General features: G+C 52.4%; 2 protein-coding genes across 5 annotated transcripts in view; one reads left to right on the forward strand and one right to left on the reverse strand.

The window, feature by feature from the left end:
- Nucleotides 1-745: 745 nt before the first annotated feature.
- WNT8B (Wnt family member 8B) lies at nucleotides 746-12,476 on the forward strand. Its single transcript, XM_075422753.1, has 6 exons — nucleotides 746-804; nucleotides 6,697-6,730; nucleotides 7,821-7,959; nucleotides 9,264-9,389; nucleotides 11,441-11,583; nucleotides 11,850-12,476. The coding sequence occupies exons 1-6, from the start codon at nucleotides 746-748 to the stop codon at nucleotides 12,405-12,407; spliced, it is 1,059 nt and encodes a 352-aa protein (XP_075278868.1). The 3' UTR covers nucleotides 12,408-12,476.
- A 5,047-nt stretch (nucleotides 12,477-17,523) lies between these two features.
- The window catches only part of SEC31B (SEC31 homolog B, COPII component), a 36,258-nt gene continuing 34,341 nt past the window's right edge, over nucleotides 17,524-19,440 (reverse strand). For all 4 annotated transcript variants that reach the window (XM_075422752.1, XM_075422751.1, XM_075422749.1 and 1 more), the window contains one exon: nucleotides 17,524-19,392. In XM_075422752.1, coding sequence (XP_075278867.1) covers nucleotides 19,213-19,392 — 180 coding nt within the window. In that variant the 3' untranslated portion in view covers nucleotides 17,524-19,212. The remainder of the gene's footprint in view (nucleotides 19,393-19,440) is intronic.

Below are 19,440 nucleotides of genomic sequence, written 5' to 3' on the forward strand. Positions count from 1 at the left end.
CCCCGAGTCCCCTTCAGCCCCGGGGCAGGCTGAGGCAGCGATGGCGTTCGGTGTCCACGTATCTGTTCCCAGCCGTCCCCCCGCAGCGCACGGCATGGCCTCTGAGCAGCGGGTGCGGGTGGCCCCCATGCAAGCCCCCGTCCCAGAGCAGCCAGCGAGGGCTCCAGGGCAGGGGAGGCAGGGCACACCGAAAGCCACCCTTCCCCTCGCCTGTGCTGGGGACAGAGAGGAGGGCAGCGCTGGTGGGGATTGCTGATTACTTTAAGGGATTTGCTGTCTCTTTCTTTATCCTTCTCTCTTTCTTTTTCTTTCTTTCTTTTTGTTTTCCCCTTTTCCCTCCCTCTTATCCCTTTCGTGGTGCATTTGTCTTCGAGGAACCTGGGGTGTTCTTTTCATCAGTTCAATCTCTCTCTGGCACTTGAGTCCTGATTGGCTGAAGGACTTAGGGAAAAAAAAAATCTTTAATTAAGTAGATAATCTCTTCTTAGGAAGTTCTGCGGCTCCATTTCACCAACCCCCTTTAGCTCTTACTCTAGGATTGGTTACCCTTCGCAGAAGTTGGGATTCAGGGGGCATACGCCTCTTCATCACACCAGGACCGCCGGGTGGAAAATAACTCCATCCCTTCCCTAATTTTGTTGTGTTTCATTTTCCTTTTTTTTTTCTTTTCTGGGGTGGTGGTGGTACCCAAGGTTTTTTTTTTAGGATCTCCTTTCTCCCTCTTTACTTGGATTTTACATTTCACATGGACCCTTATCTGGGCATCTTCTTCCTCACTCCCTTCTTCCAATCCTGCTGTGCCTGGTGAGTATTGAGAGTACCTCAGTCTGTGTCACAGGCCGGTGCTCGTCCCTGACACCCTAAGGAAATTGCTCTTCACCTTCCTAAATGTCCCCACTTAGCTCAGTTCTGGACTTTAATGGGACCAGATATTTAACTAAGTCCCAACACACTCATTGGCAGAGATGTTAGATCTAAGAAAGTCCCCTTTTTTCCCCTGCACCTCCCGACGGTAACTACACAGGCCAAATCCTGAGCTGGGGTAAAACAGAGGAGAGCGGATGCGGAGAATCTAGCCCCTCACTTCCAACTGGGAAGATAACCCAACGGGAAAGCCAGGGATTTCTGTTTTTCCGAAGGCTCACAGTCAGCTTGTCTCTTGTCTTAATCGAATCAAGCGGGGCTTCCCCGTGCTCCCCGGAGAGGACAGTCCCTGATTAAGAGCTCAGAGACGGCAGGGATGAGTAAGACCCGCAGGAGCGTCGCTCCGGACGAGCAGCTTGAGGGCCGGGCTCCTTGGCAGGCACAGGATCAGGATTACACGTCTGAAATTCATATGTTAGGATTTCCCGGGGAGAAGCTTTTGGTACGGAGATTGCTGCGGCTTGGTTCCCAACCGCCTGGGTCCCGTCAGGCCAGTTCCCTTGTGCACAGACCTGCGGTCACCTCCTGTGGGCCTCCTGCTCTGTCCTAGGGGTGGTTTTACATTTATTTCCGGAAATGTTTTATATGGGTGAACAGAAAGATATTACACTTGCATCAAATCTCATATCATTCCTTGCAGAGTATATCTATCCCATACCCCAGTGGAGACGGACTCAAATGACCCGGCTCTGTAGGTGTTTTTTTCCTACGTGATTTTTACTGAGTACCCAAACTTTATTCTCCATTTCGGTGATGCCCTGGGGAATCCGCTCAGTGGGTTACAGACTTATCTCTAACAGCAGGGAAAGTCTTTTCCCCTTCAATTACTAAAACCCCCCGCCTCCCCCATAGCGGATCTCTAGGATTGTTACCAGGGATGGAGAAACCAGAATTACAGAAAGAGAAACTGAAGAGTAAATGGGAACTCGTTCCTGTTAGGCTGAGAGAGACATTTATGTTCTTTCAGAGATTAAATCCCTTCATTAAGAGAATGCTCAACAATTTGTGTATGTCTAAATATTATACATTAGCAAACTCAAGATAAATCTCCCTTCTGGAACAAGGGGAATATGCACGTTATGCATAGAGGCCGGGAAAGAACTTATGCTGATTTATTGTTATTTTTCTGCTCTTCCTGTGTATATCTCTTGCTTTCCTCAATATAAACAGGTTTAGAATAGATTAAAATATTAAAAAAAAAATCAACATTTTAAATAAACATTTCAAAGGGGAGAAATTTCAGAGCACAAAGTAGAGTCAAATACAGAAATCCCAGGCATTTTCAGTGGAAGTTGGATGTCTAAATTCCCTGTCTGCCTTTCAGAAGTTTTTATGTAAGAGAAAAGTTTATAGATCAAGATAGATCTGCTTCTCTCAACGGGTTGCTCATAGGTCATGATTTCCTGAGGGAAAGGAGAATTGCAAACTCTATTCAAAATGATCGTGTTACAGACCCTGTCCCTTAATTCCTGAGGAGAAAAAAGCAAGGTTAGTGAGAATAATCCTGCTTGCAATTTTTGCTGGTCTTCTTTATCTGATCCAACAGCTTCAAATGCAACAAGATTCTTTTTTCCTATGATTCAATCACAAGAATTGGGAGTGGGGGGCAATATAGATCAACAATAATTTTTTTATATGTATGTGGCCACTTCCCGTCTCTGAGTGTGGATTAGATTCTGCCATGTCAGCTAGGTTTAATGGTCAGCGTGTTTCTAGATGAACAAAATGTCAGGGTTGTGTTTAGGAACTAAAAAACAAATAAATATAACAAAATAGAGAGAAATGAAAAAAAAATGTAAAGTTCCAAATGTTAATAAGTTGCCTCCCGGTCTGCTATCTTGTGGGAATAATGTAACAATCTCCAATGCAGCAGCTTGTTTCTAAATGGTTTTTTACACTTCAGATGTGGTATTGCCTTTAGTTTCCAGTGTCACTGGTTTTCTAACAGCTCGGGGGAGTCTGTACTTGAGAACAAAACTCAGATCCAAAGTGAAATTGTATTCATTTTCTGTATTTACAATAATAACAGTAAAGATCTAAATACAGCTTTATGGTTTTCTAAAGAGGGTAACCAGCAGCATGATCAAACAAATACTTTAATGGGAGATTTGATAAGACTCTTGGGGCACATTCAACTGAGAAGCAGGATGTTGTTATTGGTTAAGGTTGTTACCGAGCAGAAATTATCAGAGACTTATTAGTATTTGATATGTGTAAAATATAATGGGACATCTGCTTGGCAGGGTTATTTGCTTTCAGGTTCAATAAAACTAGGCTATAGAACTCCTGCTATAGATACTCATTAGATTTGAGATAATTTCCAAATATTGACTGCAATGAAAATCACTTGCCCTAGATTTGCTTTTTACCTGGATGCATAGAGCTGCAGTGAAGGAAGCAGCGTGCCCTGGCCAGGGCCCTGCAGGGGCTGTGGAGGGGGCTGAAGGACTCGGTGGGACCCCTCTCTCTGCCTGCTGAGCTCTGTCTCTGCTCCGCTTCAGCCTGCGTAACGCTGTTCCGGAGTTTGGAAGTGTTGGGGAAGGGGCTTAGACAGCTAGAAACTCCGTCAGCTTTCTCGGAGAAGAGAAGTAATTTCAAGCGTTTCATTTCATGTGTGTGATTTCAAAAAGTTTTAAATCAGTGTAGTGACACCAAAGGCATGGGAATTGGGCTGGTTTACACCCATTACGGATGCAGCTAGCTAGTTAGTTTCAGATTACATTCTGCTTTCCTTTACAGTGGTATGGAAAATTAGTATAAATAAATAAATTTTAATGTCACACTGCAGAGAGAAAACTGAAGAGAGATTCATTTTTATAGTGATTCCTATTTGCAGCACAGAGATAACGCTAGTGGCATTGCCAATATTGCGCTACATCCATGGAACAAGTGGCTTAATTACTCTCTGCCCTTGCTGGAGACTATATCCAGAACAGAGATGCATTTTTCTTAGCTGGATCATACAGGCAAAAGAAAAGTGCACAGATTTTGTCTTCATTATTATCTTTCTGACCCTCTCAGCACAAATAAGAAAAATTTCAGCTAGCCTCCAGCCATACGACAGTCCCAACTCCCCTTCTCCCGAACCCACTTGCAGCTGCAAGAGTTAAATATGGGGGGTCAAGTGTACCAGTCCGAATGAATCCTTGCTTGTCTAAGTCCTTCAGACCCGCCCAGCAGCGTGCCTGCCTGTTGATCAGAGAGCTCAGGGAAAATGCCTTCTGTCTCTCCGACTTAATAAAAATGTTTTGAAAATCCTGCTGGGAAATTGCTACTGTACCATTTGCTCAGCTGCAGATGGTGAATTGGCATATCCTGAACTTGGCCATTTTGTGAACCTTCAGGTTTACCCCGGGAGGAACAGATCCTCTGCTTCAATACAGTTATGTCAATTGACACCTGCTAACAGGCTGGTTTGCAGTAAACCCTGAACTTGTGGATTACTGTCTTCCTCCTAAAGCCACTCTTGCCACTACTTCAGCTGTTCCTAATCCAAGAGGAGGCCAGCAAGGATTTGCAGCAAATCCTTCTCGCGCGCTGTGAATTTGGTGTTTCCTACCGAGGTGGGAAGCAATGCAGATGGGATGTGTCTCTTGGTTTGAACACAAAAACAAGATAAGAGAGGACTTGCAGTTCCCTAGATCTTGCCTACACAGGGGCATTTTACTGGAGTTTTCTCACAGTTGCTACCAGGGGCTCAGATTCACGCTGACACCATCCGAAGTGTGGTCCCCATAGCAGAGCACTTAAGGGCAAGGCAAAGGACAGGAGGGAAACCAGATGGAAAAATGACTTGTTCACGCTGCTACCCTGTTGCATTAGGATGGGGACCCACAGAGCTTACACAGTCTGAAAAGCCCCAGGTTCATGGCCCTGTGTGATTCAGGTCACCCGATGCTCTAATCACTCGGCTACAGATGCCGTCTCTCCGAGTCCCAGGAAATATTTAATTAGCTGTACAATGCAGAAGCGGCTCCCAAAGGAAAATTCCTCTGCAAAACAGCCCTCAACTTCGTGCTGAAGTACCCACAGGGGCTGAATCCCAGGCCTGGAACAAAGGGAAGGGAACTCCTGCTCTCGCAGTGCCCTGGCACAGCCCTCTCCCTCCCGTTTTGGCTCAGGGGAATCTTTCCCAGCACAAGATTCATCAACATGGACACATCTCCACCAAAAAGGCAGTTAGATTTGCCAGAGTGAAGCTTTGCAAACTAGTTCTCTCAACTCTTTCTAAACGGTGACCAATAGCAAAGACCTTTTTTTTTTTTGAGGTTTTGACCAGGCTACACCCTGTCTGCCCCCATGTCCACAGCAGGGCTGCAGCATGGCTACGCTTTGTCCTCCAGCTTGGGACGGCAACACCTGCTTTTGCCTGTGCTCGAGCCCACCCTGGGATGCCCCTGCACTCTCTGTGCTGGATTTGTAGCACAGCAGGACAGTGCCTTTCTCTCCCTTACCAGGGATACCTGTGGCTCCAGACAGCATCACCTGAAAAAACATACAGGGAGGAAAAACCATACCCTAACCTGCACCTTTCTCCCCCACATCCAGCCAAGGTCTACCCAGCTACTGGGATTTTCAGGGAATGGAGAGGAGCTAGAAAAGCAGCAAGTATCGCTGCGTGCCGGACAGCCCTGCTGCAGAGCGGAGCATGCAGCTCTGCTGAAGGGACACAGCGTGGGTTAAGGCTAGCTGAAAAGGAGCGGCATCCTCCACTGAGAGACTACCAGCATTTGTGTAGAACATCATCTCAAGCGGAAGCCGAAGAGCCCAGTTTCCCTCGGTGCATGCTTTTGCACTCACTCACTGCAAGGTCTCAGTCCAGTCATGCCACCTCTCGGGCCTCAGTGTCCTCTCTCACCAGAGAAGTAGGAGTTACTGACCTGCAGAACAAAGAGGGGGATCGTGAGACTCCCAGAGCTGGAGTTTTCAGGAGCCTGCAATTTAAGATTACTAAAACAAACCTGGCATTTTCAGTAGAACAGTTTTCTGTAAATGGTGGCAGAATTAAATGTTTCACAGGAATACTTACAAATAGGCACATTTGGAAACTATTCATCTCCATTTTTCGTATTTCAGTTGAAAGGCACCAGAAAGTTTAGTTTTGGCTAGGACCACCTCTCCCCTGCCCCCACTCCTCCCCACACAGAGCCCAGCAGAATGGGGAGGACAAGTGTATTTGTGCTCAGCCATCACCTTAATGTGACCAAGAGGAGCGTGTGGGCAGCCAGAGCTGGCACTACAAGGAAACAAGGGACTGTGATCGGGGGAGATGCTGCCGGGACGCACTGTGAAGGAGCAGCAGCGTGACTTCCTCCTTCCCTTGGCATGGTCGTGCGGGGAGAGCTGTGCGGGCACACAGCCCATCTCCTGGGGCTGCAGCAGGAACCGGGGTGCTTGTGGGGCTAGGGGCAACGCTTTCCTGGGTTAAGATGAACAGCAGCTTGGTAAGGCAAAAAGCAAGGCTGAGGGAACAGGAAAAACCCTAAAAAAGAGAGAGGGATTGGTATGAAGGGCAGCTGTGGGGAAGAACGCAAAAGAAGGGAGCAGTGAGGGGGTTGCAGCCTGGTCAGAGGAGAGGGGTGGGGGAGATGGAGAAGGCACCATCCTGGCTTGCAGGGAGCGGTGAGGGGAGGCAGGCAGAGAGACCAAAGGTGCCTGCAGCCAGGAGCCAGGCAGGCTGCGGGGGGTGAGGGGAGAGCCCAGGGATGCCTGGCATTCCCCAGACCCCTCCGCCATCACCCCCTCCCCGCTGACACTGTCTCTGTCTTCCAGGTCAGTGAATAATTTCCTGATGACGGGCCCCAAGGTAAGAGAAATCCTTTTGATCTCTGTCCCTGATTCCACTAAACCCAGGAAGAGAGGGGGGGGGTCATCCTTCCCGCTCCTCTCCTTCTAGCCTTGGCCAGAGCTCCCCTCACCCCCAGCTTTCCAGCCACAAGGCTGGGGGGGGGCACCAGCTGGGCATCTCACCTGGCATCTGTTGCTCCCTGATGATCAGGATAGCATCAGGACCCACACTCACCCAGCTGGAAGGGCACTTTCTGTAGGCCCTGCAAAATGCACTTCCCCAGTGAGCACAACTGGAATTGCCAGGACCTCATTCAGTGTTTTTCACACCCCCTTCCTCCTTGCACTGTTCCCCAGGAACACTACGAGCCCATCTAGCTCTTGCTGCAGCACTTGGCGGGCAAGAGCAGTCCTGCCGCAAAGCACCAGGTCTCCCCTGGAGCCGTGGTGGAGGAGGAGGCAGCTGAGGCCTGGAGCTCCTGGTCTCTGAGCAGAAGGTTCTGCTTCCTCTCATGCTGGAGAGGTAAAGGGACCCCATCTCACATCTGGCTGGCACACCTCCTAACATGGCTCACAGCCAACAGCTCTGCTTGGTCTCCTGCCGCGGGGAGGCTCAGGCTCTGACCTGGGCAGCAGAAAGCATGTTCCATGCTCCCCAGGGGAGCCCAGCCTGAGTGACCTCCCCAGCTACGGACACCCCGGCTCTGCCGGATGGCACGCACGCTGTTTCCAGTGGAACACCAGCCTCCTGGGGAGCCTGGGGCTGTGTTCTCCAGGGGGGTTTGCACTGTCTGCTCTCTCTGTCGAGACTCTAGAGCAGCAGGACCTATGAAAGGCACGGCTGTGCGGGCCCCATGGCTGCGTAGCAAGAAGCTGGGAAGAAGCTGGGGCTACACCAGCTTCACCGTGCCCGTGATGGGAACCAGAGCTGCTGAGCAACTCCCCGGGCCCTGGGAGCAGCCTGGGGACATTCCCAGCCCGTTGCCCCGGGGCTGTCCCTCCTCGCTGGCCAGCTCATCCTGACTGGGTTTTGCAAGCTCACACCTAGTGCTGGGGGGCTGAAGCAGGGCACGCACCGTCCCCACTGCTGACCCGCTGCTCTCTCCCAGGCCTACCTCATCTACTCCAGCAGCGTGGCAGCCGGGGCGCAGAGCGGCATCGAGGAGTGCAAGTTCCAGTTTGCCTGGGACCGCTGGAACTGCCCCGAGAGGGCCCTGCAGCTCTCCAGCCACGGCGGGCTGCGCAGCGGTAAGGAGAGCATTGCACACACTGCTGGGACCCCCTCACGATGGGTGAGGGCCCGTAGACCCCTCCTCTTCCCAGGCAACTCCTTTCCTTCCCTGTCCCCACCCGCAATGTCCCTCTCCCACGAATGCCCCAGAGGGGTCTTTCCAGGATGCCTCCCCACCCATCAGCTCCCAGACACGTGCTGGGATCTGGCTTGAAGACCAGGCAGCCTGACAGCACCAGCATCGCCGCCGGACCTGCCGAGCCCCAGCCTGGACAGGGCTGGATTGCCCCACCAGCCCTTGCACCACGGGCTCCCCACGAGGATGCCCCACCACGACAGGTGGCAGGGGCTGCTGGACACGCCGTGTCCGAGGGGTGCCCCTCATCAGGGTGTCCCCACGAGGCTGACAACCAGCGTGGGGTGGTGGGGTGGCAAGCAGAGGTATATGGCTAAACGGAGCAGGAAAGTGTTCATCAGTGGCCGTGCTCTAGCCAAGAGGCAGCAGAAAAGACTTCCCACAGCTTCCAGATGTGAGAGTCACCTCGAGCGGAAATCCAGCATCCACGACCTGTGCCACTGCAGGGCACGGGGCTGTGGTCGTTGTCACTGTGTCCCATTCCTGTGCCCAGTGCAGGCAGGACCCGGGTATGGAAGAGAGCCTCAGGCCTCCTGGGACTAGCAGAAGATGAGGGACCAGGTGGACAGAATTTTCGAAGCAAGGCCTGAGGAGGCAATTGCAGCACAAAGTAATGCTCTGGGACTGGGAGCAGGTCCCTGAACCACTCCTATCATGGATGTCTGCTTGTACCCAGACAGCGCTGGTGTTAAATGAAAGCCAAGGTCTCAGTGAAGCTAGCTGGAGGTCAGCACGCTGATGCTAGTGGGTAGGCAGGTCACTGCTCTGAGCCCTGAGCGGTCTCCATCAAGAGGTGAAGCTCGAGGGGGCTGTGGGGAGCGAGCTCTTTGGCCCTTGGGCATGGCCCCTTCCCCGCTGGGGTGTATTAGTGAGACGTGGGGGACATTCGGCTGTCTGCGCTGTATCCCCACTGATGAGCTCCCACAAGGTCAGCCAAGTGCTAAACTCACCTGCATCCTTGGAAATGGCATGAGTCAGTCTGGATCGAATTTGGGAGTTTCTCTCTCTGTGCAGTTCAAGCCAAAACTAAGCTAGTCTGACGTGTAGGGTCCCCTCTCCCCCCACAAAGCCCTGCCCATTGCAGATCTCCCCCCACCACCCTCCCGTATGGCAGGAGTCCTTCCTAACCCTGGTGTCGCTGTGAAATCTTTACCCATCCGCTCTTCTTGTGTTCCCACTTGACAGCAAACCGAGAAACCGCTTTTGTCCATGCCATCAGCTCTGCGGGCGTCATGTACACGCTGACCCGGAACTGTAGCCTGGGGGATTTTGACAACTGTGGCTGCGACGACTCCCGCAACGGGCAGCTGGGTAAGAGGAGATGAGCGGCCATCCCTCTCGCACGTCCCAGGCAGCAGGAGAAAGCTCTTCTCAAACAACTCCTCTTCCTGGCCCCAGCACCTGGAAACAGTGCCCAGAGCAAAGCTTTGCCTGGCTCACACCAAAGCAGCTCTGTGGCAGCAAGCTAATGGGGCCACCTCCAATTTACACCAGCTGAGGCCAAGCCTTTGACGTTTTCCATTACTTTCTCAATGAGCAGGAAATTAGAAAGCTGTTGCAGTTTCCCCAGTTCAAACCAAACCCAAGTCTGTTTAAGCTGCTGGAGGGAATGACTGTACCGTATGGGCGGAGGAGGCGGTCTGATGCTGCGCATCTGAATGGCAGCTCTGGTTAGAGCAGTGCTGATCAGGGACAATGGGGCTCCCAGGGTGTGCAGGACCAGGACCAGGGTGGCCCTGGAGCAGGATTGCCGGGAGGAAAAGCAGAGGGGCACCCACAGACCCCCCCAGCATTTGTCAGAGTGGCAGGCACAGGAGATCACAGCTGGGAGAACCGCTATGGCAGCCCACAGCCGTCACCCCGTCCCCATCACAGCCATACCCAGGCCCGCAGCTGCCAAGAACCCCAGGCTGCACCGCTCCAGCTCTCGCTCAGCTTTCACAGAAAACGTTGACATTTTGGTCTCTTGTTCTGAATGAAAAGAAGTCAAATTTCAAATTATCAAAATCTTTTAAAAGCCTTTCCCCGCCCAACCGCACTGGGCAGTCGGTACATGTCAGCTTATGACAGACTCCTCTGGAGTGTCCTGTATTTAGTAATTTGCTTTATTGGCTAATAGTTTTTAAAACACTTGCTACTTCTTAGGTGTCTGGGGCGTGGGATCGTCCATCTCTAGCAGAGCAAGACTTTTGGGCAATGGCACGCCAAATTTTATCTTCTCTGGAAAACTGAGTTAGTTGTGCTACACTTCTTTTCCCCAAACCACATCTGTTTTTCACAAAAATTTTCTGTTGTGAACTTAAAACCTTGGAAGGCAAAGGAAACTTTTGGGCTTGTCCAAAACAGTGTGATACAATTCTAAATGCAGTTAGGCTGAATCCAAGTTGGTGAAAGGTTTCCACCCTCCCTTCGGTCCCAGCTCTTGATTTGGACTTCATCGTCCACTGCAGGTACCCACCTCCCACCAGACACCCCTGCCTTTCCCTGCGAGACGGAAACGCTCTGGGGAAGTCTGGGCAAGGGCCAGGTCTTTGAGAGAGAAGAGAGGCACAAGGTCATTAAACCACCACTCCCAAGATGTGCCACTGAGGCACATTAGGGTCAGAATGTTCCAGATTTCAAATCTTCCTAAAGAATTTGGCATTTTTCTCTAGAAGCAAAAGAAGCAAATCGCGTGATGTGTTTCCAGTCAGCTGAGCCAGGTTATCGAGCTCCCACTTGGTTAGGAAAAGTACCCTCCGCATTTCGCTGTGCAGTTTCCCAGTTCTGTGCTGATGTCTTTGTTTGTTTATGATAATTGGAAAATCAGACCCTTCTGAGATGCCCAGCATCAGCCCAGGATTCTGGGTGTAGCACAAAGAGGGCCTCCTCGATACACAGGTGCCCGACTTGGGTTATGTCCCAGCGGAGGGGAATCTGCTCCCTCTGACCAGGACGTCTCCACCGGTTCGCTAACCCACGTTAGCAAGATTCTGTCTCCACAAGTCAGTCTGAACCAATTCCAGCCAGGGTTTGAGGGAAAGTGATTAAAGACCCAAAGCCTCATCTATATGACTGCAAGTGCATGATAATTAACAGCTTCTGAATCCTGCTCTATAGAAAGCCTGGAAATCCCTGGGCTTGTCGCACAGGATGTACCCATTCACTGCCCACATGAGCCACTTACTGTCCAGGCCGTGGTGGAAGTGGCATGAGCCCAAGGGGAGGGAATCTGGGAATATGGTGAGGCGAAAGGCTGGGTTCGCCCCACAGACTCCGCTTCCTCCCGTCACATCCGAGACCCTTGTCTTATCCCCGGAGCCACAAGCCAGGCAGGCAAGGGGCTGAGTCCCCGGCAGTGTGCATCTTATCTCCTTTCCTAGGGGGGCAAGGCTGGCTGTGGGGAGGCTGCAGCGACAATGTGGGCTTTGGGGAAGCCATTTCCAAGCAGTTTGTGGATGCCCTGGAGACTGGACAAGATGCCAGAGCTGCCATGAACCTGCACAACAACGAGGCGGGTAGAAAGGTGAGCCCCTCTTTCCCTCCAGACCTGGCTGCGCACACCAGGTTGGCTCTGGCATTTGCTGTGGAGAGTCACAGCTTGCTGGGGCTAAAAGCACGTGCCCAGAAGAAACAACTGCATTGCCGACGAAGGGGATGGCAGCAGTACTGATGTGATGGGTGGTGTTCAACCCCTCCACAGGCCTGCAGCCCCGTTTCTCCATGCACTGTAGCACAGAAATGAACCCTCTGGGCTTTTTCCTGAGTCCATTCTTTCTCTTCACTCCGCAGGCCGTGAAAGGGACCATGAAGCGGACGTGCAAATGCCATGGCGTGTCGGGGAGCTGCACCACCCAGACATGCTGGCTGCAGCTGCCCGAGTTTCGGGAGGTGGGCACTTACCTCAAGGAGAGGTACCACAAAGCCCTGAAGGTGGACCTACTGCAGGGTGCAGGGAACAGCGCTGCCAGCCGCGGTGCCATCGCTGAGACCTTCAGCTCCATCTCCAAGAAGGAGCTGGTCCACTTAGAAGACTCTCCTGACTACTGCCTGGAGAACAAGACGCTGGGCCTGCTGGGTACGGAGGGCAGGGAGTGCCTGAAGAGGGGCAAGGCACTCAGCAAGTGGGAGAAGCGGAGCTGCCGGCGGCTGTGTGGGGACTGCGGGCTGGCAGTGGAGGAGAGACGAGCCGAGATGGTGTCCAGCTGCAACTGCAAGTTCCACTGGTGCTGCGCCGTGCGGTGTGAGCAGTGCCGCAAAAGGGTCACCAAGTACTTCTGCGTCCGCAAGGACAAGCGGGAACGGAGCGGGGGCATCGGGGCCAACCGCAAGCTCAAGAGAAAGCTCTGACCTGCCTCTGCTCCTTCATAGTCCCGCCTGTCCCTCTCCTCCCCTGCCCTCCCTGTCTCCCCAGCAACCCCCGGCACCATTTCCCTTTGGCTCAGCTTTGTCTCGTTCCCAATGCCACCTCACTGGGGCTCAGGCAAGGCAAAAGATCGCTCCTGAGCCCCCCGCCTTGGCCATGCAGGGCATTTCCCATCAGTGCGGTGGGTGATGACTTCTGGGCAGACCCTCAAGTGTTGGCAGAACAAGGTGAGGTTTGGTCCCTTCAATCCAGAGTCACTTCATCCAGGGACTGTGGTTTTATCACTGAAAACACAGGTGGTCTCTGTGGCTCCTGCTCTTCTGAGCTTGTCTGTTCCCCAAGCAAGCACTTGCTCTGGGCTTTTGAGCGAGATCGATACTCAGGAAAGCACAAGGAAGCTGAGACAGTACCACCAGAACTGGGCAACTCAGAATCATAATCACTAAAACAGAAGAGGCTTCTAGCACCCTAAAAAAACAAGAGGTACTAAAATACAATTGTTATGGCCTTTTTTTAAGCCCTACATTATGAGGGAATAGAAGAGGTGTGCAACTCATTCCTGCAGTAAGTCAGCTTCCAGAAGGCCCACAGCGTCACTACCCATCCTTTGGCAGCTTGGCTAAGCTCTCCAGTGCTTTGCTTTGAGTTTGAGATGGCAGCAGCCAGACTGAAGCTGCTGCTTGACCTGCCCATTAAACAGCTGCCCAGGAGTCCCACCACTTGCTTTTTACACGCTTTCTCTGTCTTCTAAGCCTCGAGCTCTGGTCTCCCTTTTCAGCCCAGAATCCCTGCCAAAGCCCTTTACTGATGCCATAAAGATGCCCTCACACTTCTCCAGTCCCTCTTCCCTACCAAGTATCTCCCAGAGAGGAGCCGCCAGCTGAGCCCATTCCCCGCCTCTTGGTGTATTTGCTGAGCACTCTTGCCCTGTCAGCTAACTAACTAACTACTTCCTCCTAGTCTGAGAAAATACTGTCAGTTACTATTTAATGGTGTTGTAAATAGGAAAGTGAAGCACTTTGAAGTTTAATTTATTGCACAGTTACTGTGATGTATACATAACAGGTTTTCCTCTACTGCGTATTGTATATATTCTGTAGGCTAAGCAAGCAGCAGGAAGATTTGGTTAATGCATCTCTGTTCCCTTGCCATGGCTGCGGTAGGGAGGGAAGAAGCCGTCAGCTACAGGACCCAGGGAAGCTCGCTGCACCATCACAGGGGTGTCCCTCAGGCTGTGAGGTTACTGTCTACTTTGCTGTTTGTAGCGTCCTTTTGCAAGATGAGAAGCCAGCAGAGCTAAGTAACTGGCCATTAGAGACCTGTCTTGTAGCCAGCATTTGTAAACCAATAGCCAATACAATAAATCAGTAGCCAAGTGCTTGCAAAATTCTGTTGTGTCGCAGTAGTTGGGTGCTTTTTTTTGTCCAGTTGTGTGTGTGGACGGATGTAGTTACAGTTCTGGAGACTAAAACCCAGCCACTCATCCACCTGCAGAGCGCAAGAGCTGACCGGTTCCCTCCGTGCAGCACCATGGCCCTGCCAGGAGGGAAGGGCCCTGCCAGGAGGGAAGGGCCCTGCTCTCTCCTCGGATTTGTCTGAGGCTGCATCCAACTGCAGTGCTGCTGCCGGGGGAAAGGGGTGGGAGCGGGGTAGACAGGGGCCCAGTTGCCCATTTCGGAGATGACATGTTAATACAGACTCAGCAGTCTGTGCAAGTCTCTTCGTTATCAAACACCCCCTCGATCCTACGACTGCTTCACTGGAGGCAGGAACTTGGACCCACAGCAAGCTGGGGTCTCACCACAGCAAGAGTATTCATGGCAAGCAAGACTCTGGCCCTTCAAAAATTGCAAGAAACAGTCTTGGACCATTGTCAGGGAAAGCCGAAACTTCACACACAAACCACCAGCTGTTTGCGCCAAGGTTCTCATTCACACAGCGACCCTGCCCTCAGTCTCCCTTGCATCTCTGCTGGCAGCTCCTCCATCCATCTCCCTGTGGTGGGATGCGTCCTTGGGCAGGGAAGCAAAGAGGCAGCGAGAGCCTCTCGCCCCACAGGGAAAGCCCTTGGCTTGAGGGTGACGGCCCGGCAGAGAGGACATCTTCCACCCGCCTTATCCCCCTGTGCCCCCATTCCCCAGCCACGTGGAAACACAGGAAGAGGAGAAGATCGGCAAGGTGTTTCCCGCTTCCTCCCCCGTATGCAGCAGGCTGCGCTACCCTATCCCTCCCTGCCAAGATTTTTGCCCCACGCAAGCCATGGCACAGCCCAGGCCGTGCTGCTGGGCACGGTGACACTGTCGGGGAAGGGGACGTGCGGGAAGCATCACAGGCAGGGACGTGGCTTTCTCTGGGGGAAAATGGCGACGGGGCAGCTGCAAAATGTGCTGACCTCAGCAGCAGGTCGGGGCCCGGAGGGGTCCCCCCTCCCCAGCGCCAGGAGCCCTGAGCCTAAAGGCACTGCTGCCATTGTGCGGCAGGATTGGATGCTTCCATGTATTCATGTCGGTTTAATGAAGGCACATTCCTCAGAGGAGAAATATTTACATTCAGCTTCCCAGGTGGTCACCTTCGCCCAGATGACACACAAACAGGCAGCCCCCCCGCTCCCCTTCCCAACCCAAACCTCTTCAGAAGGCTCAGGGAGGAGGGGGGCTGCTGGGGCAGCAGAACAGAGCAGGGAACAAAATGCTAATAAATCAGCCAGCCAGCCCTTTTCCCCTCCCCTCTGTGGAGTCAATGGAAAGTGTCATTTCACATGCTAATCCCCCTCCGCTCTCTTCACAACACCTTTTCCGAAAAGTGTTTGGGAAAAGTCCTTGTGGCCCGTTTACAGCTCCCTGCCGCTTCGGATTCCTTCTTGTCTGAGGCCGCGGCCCTGTGTGGGTCTCTCCCTCCAGCCGGGCTCCTCACAAAAAAAATCCCAACAAAGACTTTGGAGTTCATCAGCCTCCCACTGAAATTCACAGCTGCTGAACAAACTAATCCCCTCTCTCGGCCTTTCTTCCTTTCAATGGGTTCTTGGCTTCAAAGACACTTTGGGAAAGGACTTTGTGGGGACTCACACTACTCCCTCAATAGAAGTTAGTGCAAGCATTATCTTCAGAGCAAGTGGCTTTACAAACAAATACTGCCTAACAATCTCTGCCCCTCCAGCTCCCCCAAACACACACCAGCCCAGCCGGCAGAGACGCTGTTATCTGCAGCAGGATTAGGGCTCCGTTCCCTGCGCCCAGGCATCCTTCCCTTCAGCCCCCCCCAGCTCTCTGCCGACCCACAGGCCTCCTCGCCCAGCAGAGACCCTTCCCTTCAGCCCCCCCAGCTCTCTGCCGACCCACAGGCCTCCTCGCCCAGCAGAGACCCTTCCCTTCAGCCCCCCCAACCTGGAGGCCTCCTGGCCCAGCAGACGCCGTGTGCCCCACCGATCAGCGCAGGGACGCTGCGGCAGCGTGGGCCCGCAGGGGAGGAGGCCAGGCTGGGGAGCTGCTGCTCGTGGACCAGACGCTGTCAGCAGCCAGCACAGACAGGGCCGTAATGGAGGAGTGCTTTCCAGCGGGGCTAATGACGATAAACACCGTACCAGGGCCACAGGGATGGGGTCCTGCCACCAGCCTCTCCAAGACCCTCAAGCGGGTTTCCCTGCTGCTCCTGCCTGGTTTCCTGACCACGGGTTTTGGGACCGTGCTCGCTGGGGTAAACCTGAAGCAAAACTGAGCAACAGTGGGACAAGGGGGCAAGCGGGAAGGACCTGCAGCAAAGGCAGGATAAATAGCTGGCCTCTGCACGTGCCCATGGGTAGCAGTAGCGGTGCATGCTGGAGGGAAGTCAAGTCAGATGCATCTGAGAAACACATGGAAAATCCGTGCTTATTTCTCAGTCCTACAAGTGGCTGAAAAACAAGGGCCTGGACTGCATAGGGTATTATAACTGGATCCAGAAAGGCACAATCTGAGCAATACCAGGCTTGTTAAATGAGCTCGGAGAGCTAGGACTTTCCTCATATACTCATTAAGTATGCCTCCAGGGCTACCTGCTCAGCATCAGAAGGGGCCATAACACAGGTGCTGCCTCTGAAAATCAACTTGCATCTGCCTGATGGGGGCAGCTGGGAGGCCAGACTGGCTGCTAACTGCCCCCAGACTAGGCTGCAAAAGCTCTGCAAGGCTCCCTTACGCTTAGTGTTTGCCTCTGCCAGGCTGGTTTTCCCTTAATGTGCGTACTGTGTCCATAGTACCCCAGAACCTTCATAAACCCTGCTCCCTTCCCAGCAATTGGCCCTTCAGATCTTCCCCATCCAAACAATCTCTCTCAAAATTTACTTCCTTCCAACTCCTCCAAACACAAGCCAGGTAATACAGTCCTGCATGTTTCAGAGTTCACGTGTGCTGACTGGCTGGCATGTACATATATACTAACTAGCCAGCTGACAGCAAAAAGAAAACAAAAATATTCTGAGATTACATCAGTCTTTTTGCAGAATCCAGTTTGATTCCCCCCTGACTTTATCTCAGTACCAATCTTTCCCTTCAGCCTTCCTACCTCCTTAAAAACTTAAATGAAATCAGCCAACAGATTCAGGAGTTATTAACTAATGGTAAGAACTGACAATTCAGTAGTATAAATCCAATTTCCACACAGGTCAGATCCTCATGCTAGTTTAAGTGGCATGGTTTCGGTGGTGTGGCACTGATTTCCAACAGGAGAGGATCTCATCAAGGGCTCTCTGTTTACTTACTGACGTATTTCCAACTTCCAGCATCCAGCGTAAAATCCCCAACACTGCTGCGATTCCTGAAGAGAACCTCAGCCATCCCAGGGACCTTCTCGTGTCTGATGCCGATGAACAGTCACATCTGAGGTGGGTGATCTGGAGACGATCAGTGTCCTGACCCTGCGGCCTTAGGGTAAGGCCTGAGGTCTCACTGCACCAAGACGGCTGCTGCCCACACCAGCAGAGCCCAGAATCTGGTGTGCCCCACACCGTTGTCAATTCCCCCTCTCACCAGAGCTGAGAACTCAGCTCCTGGGGGTAGCCCTGCAGATTGAGGGAAGTCCCCTGTAGCCAGAGGTGACAAGCCTGTGGGAAAAAGGCTAGCGGCATCACAAAACACAGCTTTTATTTCACTGTTCTGTAATCTCTCAGTGCATCAAACCGCAGCAATAGAAATGACACAGCAGCAACAAGGAGGCACTTTGACCTGGAAAGGAGAGAACGGGACATGTCCTCTCCCTCCCTTCTCCGATCCCCCTCCCTCCTAAGTCTCATGGTAGAGCAGGCTGATTCCTGTCGGTCACTGAACCACCAGCCCGCAATGGCATTATCACTCAAGCAGCAAGCAGAGGAAGCAGGGGCTGGCTGCAGCCAAATATCGGGAAGAAGCCTTGCTCCCAGCTAGGGCCCAAGAATTACGCTGCCTGGTTAGCATGAAAGAGGGTGAGAGAGAGGAAGAGAGGGGAATACAAACAAACACACAAACACACACACACACAGATGTGCCCTAAAATCCCATCTGCCTTCCCACACTTAGCCAGGACAGATATGCTTCATTCATCTATTTTACCCCAGAGGAAATGCCAGTGAGGAAAAGCCTCAGCACAGCCATATCCTCGAGACCTGACAGCATCACCTCCTGTGGCATGTTCCTACCACCATAGTGCCAAGGGGCCTCTGAGAACCACCCTTGCATGTATCTGTTACATAGGCAGAATGAATGCACCACACTTGGAGCAATGAGCTGCCTCCCCCTGCTCAAGTCTGGGCTGGTCAGAGTAGCTTTAGGGGATTCTTTATGGGACCTGAACAATCCCTGTTCCTCTTAAAGCCCTTAGACTGTCTGAGAAGCCTGATGTAGCAAGCCTTTAGGTAATATCAGTGGGCAAAAGGCCAACTGTGCTAACATAAAGGCAGTGCAAAAGGCCAGGAGCCAGAAAGTGCAGCTTTCATCCCAAACACAGGATGTGACCACCTCTGGGGAGGAGTGCACAGAGCAGTCCAACTTGCCAGCATTCCTGAATGGGAAAGTCCCAGGAGCTGGAAGGGGAATCAGCTCTGGGCCTGAAACATGAAGAGCTCAAGCCTGCAGCTTATGGGGGAAACGATATAAAGGAGAGGGGATAGAGGGTGAACAGGAGACTTGACTATGAAAAGAAAGGGCTGGGTGAAGAAGAGAGAGAGAGAACCAAAGCTAGCCCAGAGCAGTCTGTTAGTTAGCCCTAGTTGTAGCAGGATATGGGTGCAGAGGGGTGAGAGGGTGAGTGGAGGATAAGAATGAAGAGAGAGGAGGAACCAGAGGAGAGATCCTCACAACAGAACAGGGACACCCCAGCTTAGGTCCCAAGGGAGCCCAGCCATCGCTCAGGCAGTTTACACTGCAGCAGGGAATAGAGCCTGAGCCTCTACCATGTGATGGTGCTGCAGGTGCCAGCCCCGTCCTAAAAAAGAAAGCAACATCAGTCTGGGTAGGAAGTTGTTTCCCCTTTGTGCCAGGGAAACAGGGAAGAGGGAGGATCTCTGTGCAACCTAGACAGCCTGAAATTGAGATCCTTGGGCTGGGAAGCGGCCTCAGACTAGTGAGAAAGAAGAGAGAGAAAGAACAGTCTCCAGGAGTTCCAGGCCCCAGTTGGCTGTCTGGAGAGTGGATGGGGCCAGGCGCGCTGGCCCAGCACAGCTCCAGGCACTGGTACAGACTTATTTCTCCATAGTCAGAAGGAGAGTCCGTAACCTGCAGCACATCATTAGGTGAAGAGTCCACCAGGTCTCAGTGTGCACTGTTTCAGCTGCTCCATGCTTTACACATTCAGCTTGCCAGCAATGGTCATGAGGACTTTCAGGATGGGCATGAAACCAGACACCTCACTGAAACTGCTGCTGCTCACTACTTGGGTATGAACCAGGAGACCTTGTTGATAGTTCCTAGCCTCAATGCAGTGGGCAATTTCATGGAGACCCATGAGGATGGTTGGAGAGAGCTGTGGGGAGCAAGCAGAAACGAGTCAGCATGCTCAGCACTGAAACAC

Source organism: Opisthocomus hoazin, chromosome 6, assembly GCF_030867145.1.
Source record: "Opisthocomus hoazin isolate bOpiHoa1 chromosome 6, bOpiHoa1.hap1, whole genome shotgun sequence".
In the NCBI taxonomy this organism is placed as follows: Eukaryota; Metazoa; Chordata; class Aves; order Opisthocomiformes; family Opisthocomidae; genus Opisthocomus; species Opisthocomus hoazin.

Excerpts from the sequence above, each read along its gene's own strand:
- WNT8B (XM_075422753.1), top strand. The coding sequence starts at position 746 with ATGGACCCTTATCTGGGCATCTTCTTCCTCACTCCCTTCTTCCAATCC. Across the intron at positions 7,960-9,263 it reads CCACGGCGGGCTGCGCAGCG|CAAACCGAGAAACCGCTTTT; the intron begins GTAAGGAGAGCA and ends CCCACTTGACAG. Across the intron at positions 11,584-11,849 it reads ACAACGAGGCGGGTAGAAAG|GCCGTGAAAGGGACCATGAA; the intron begins GTGAGCCCCTCT and ends TTCACTCCGCAG.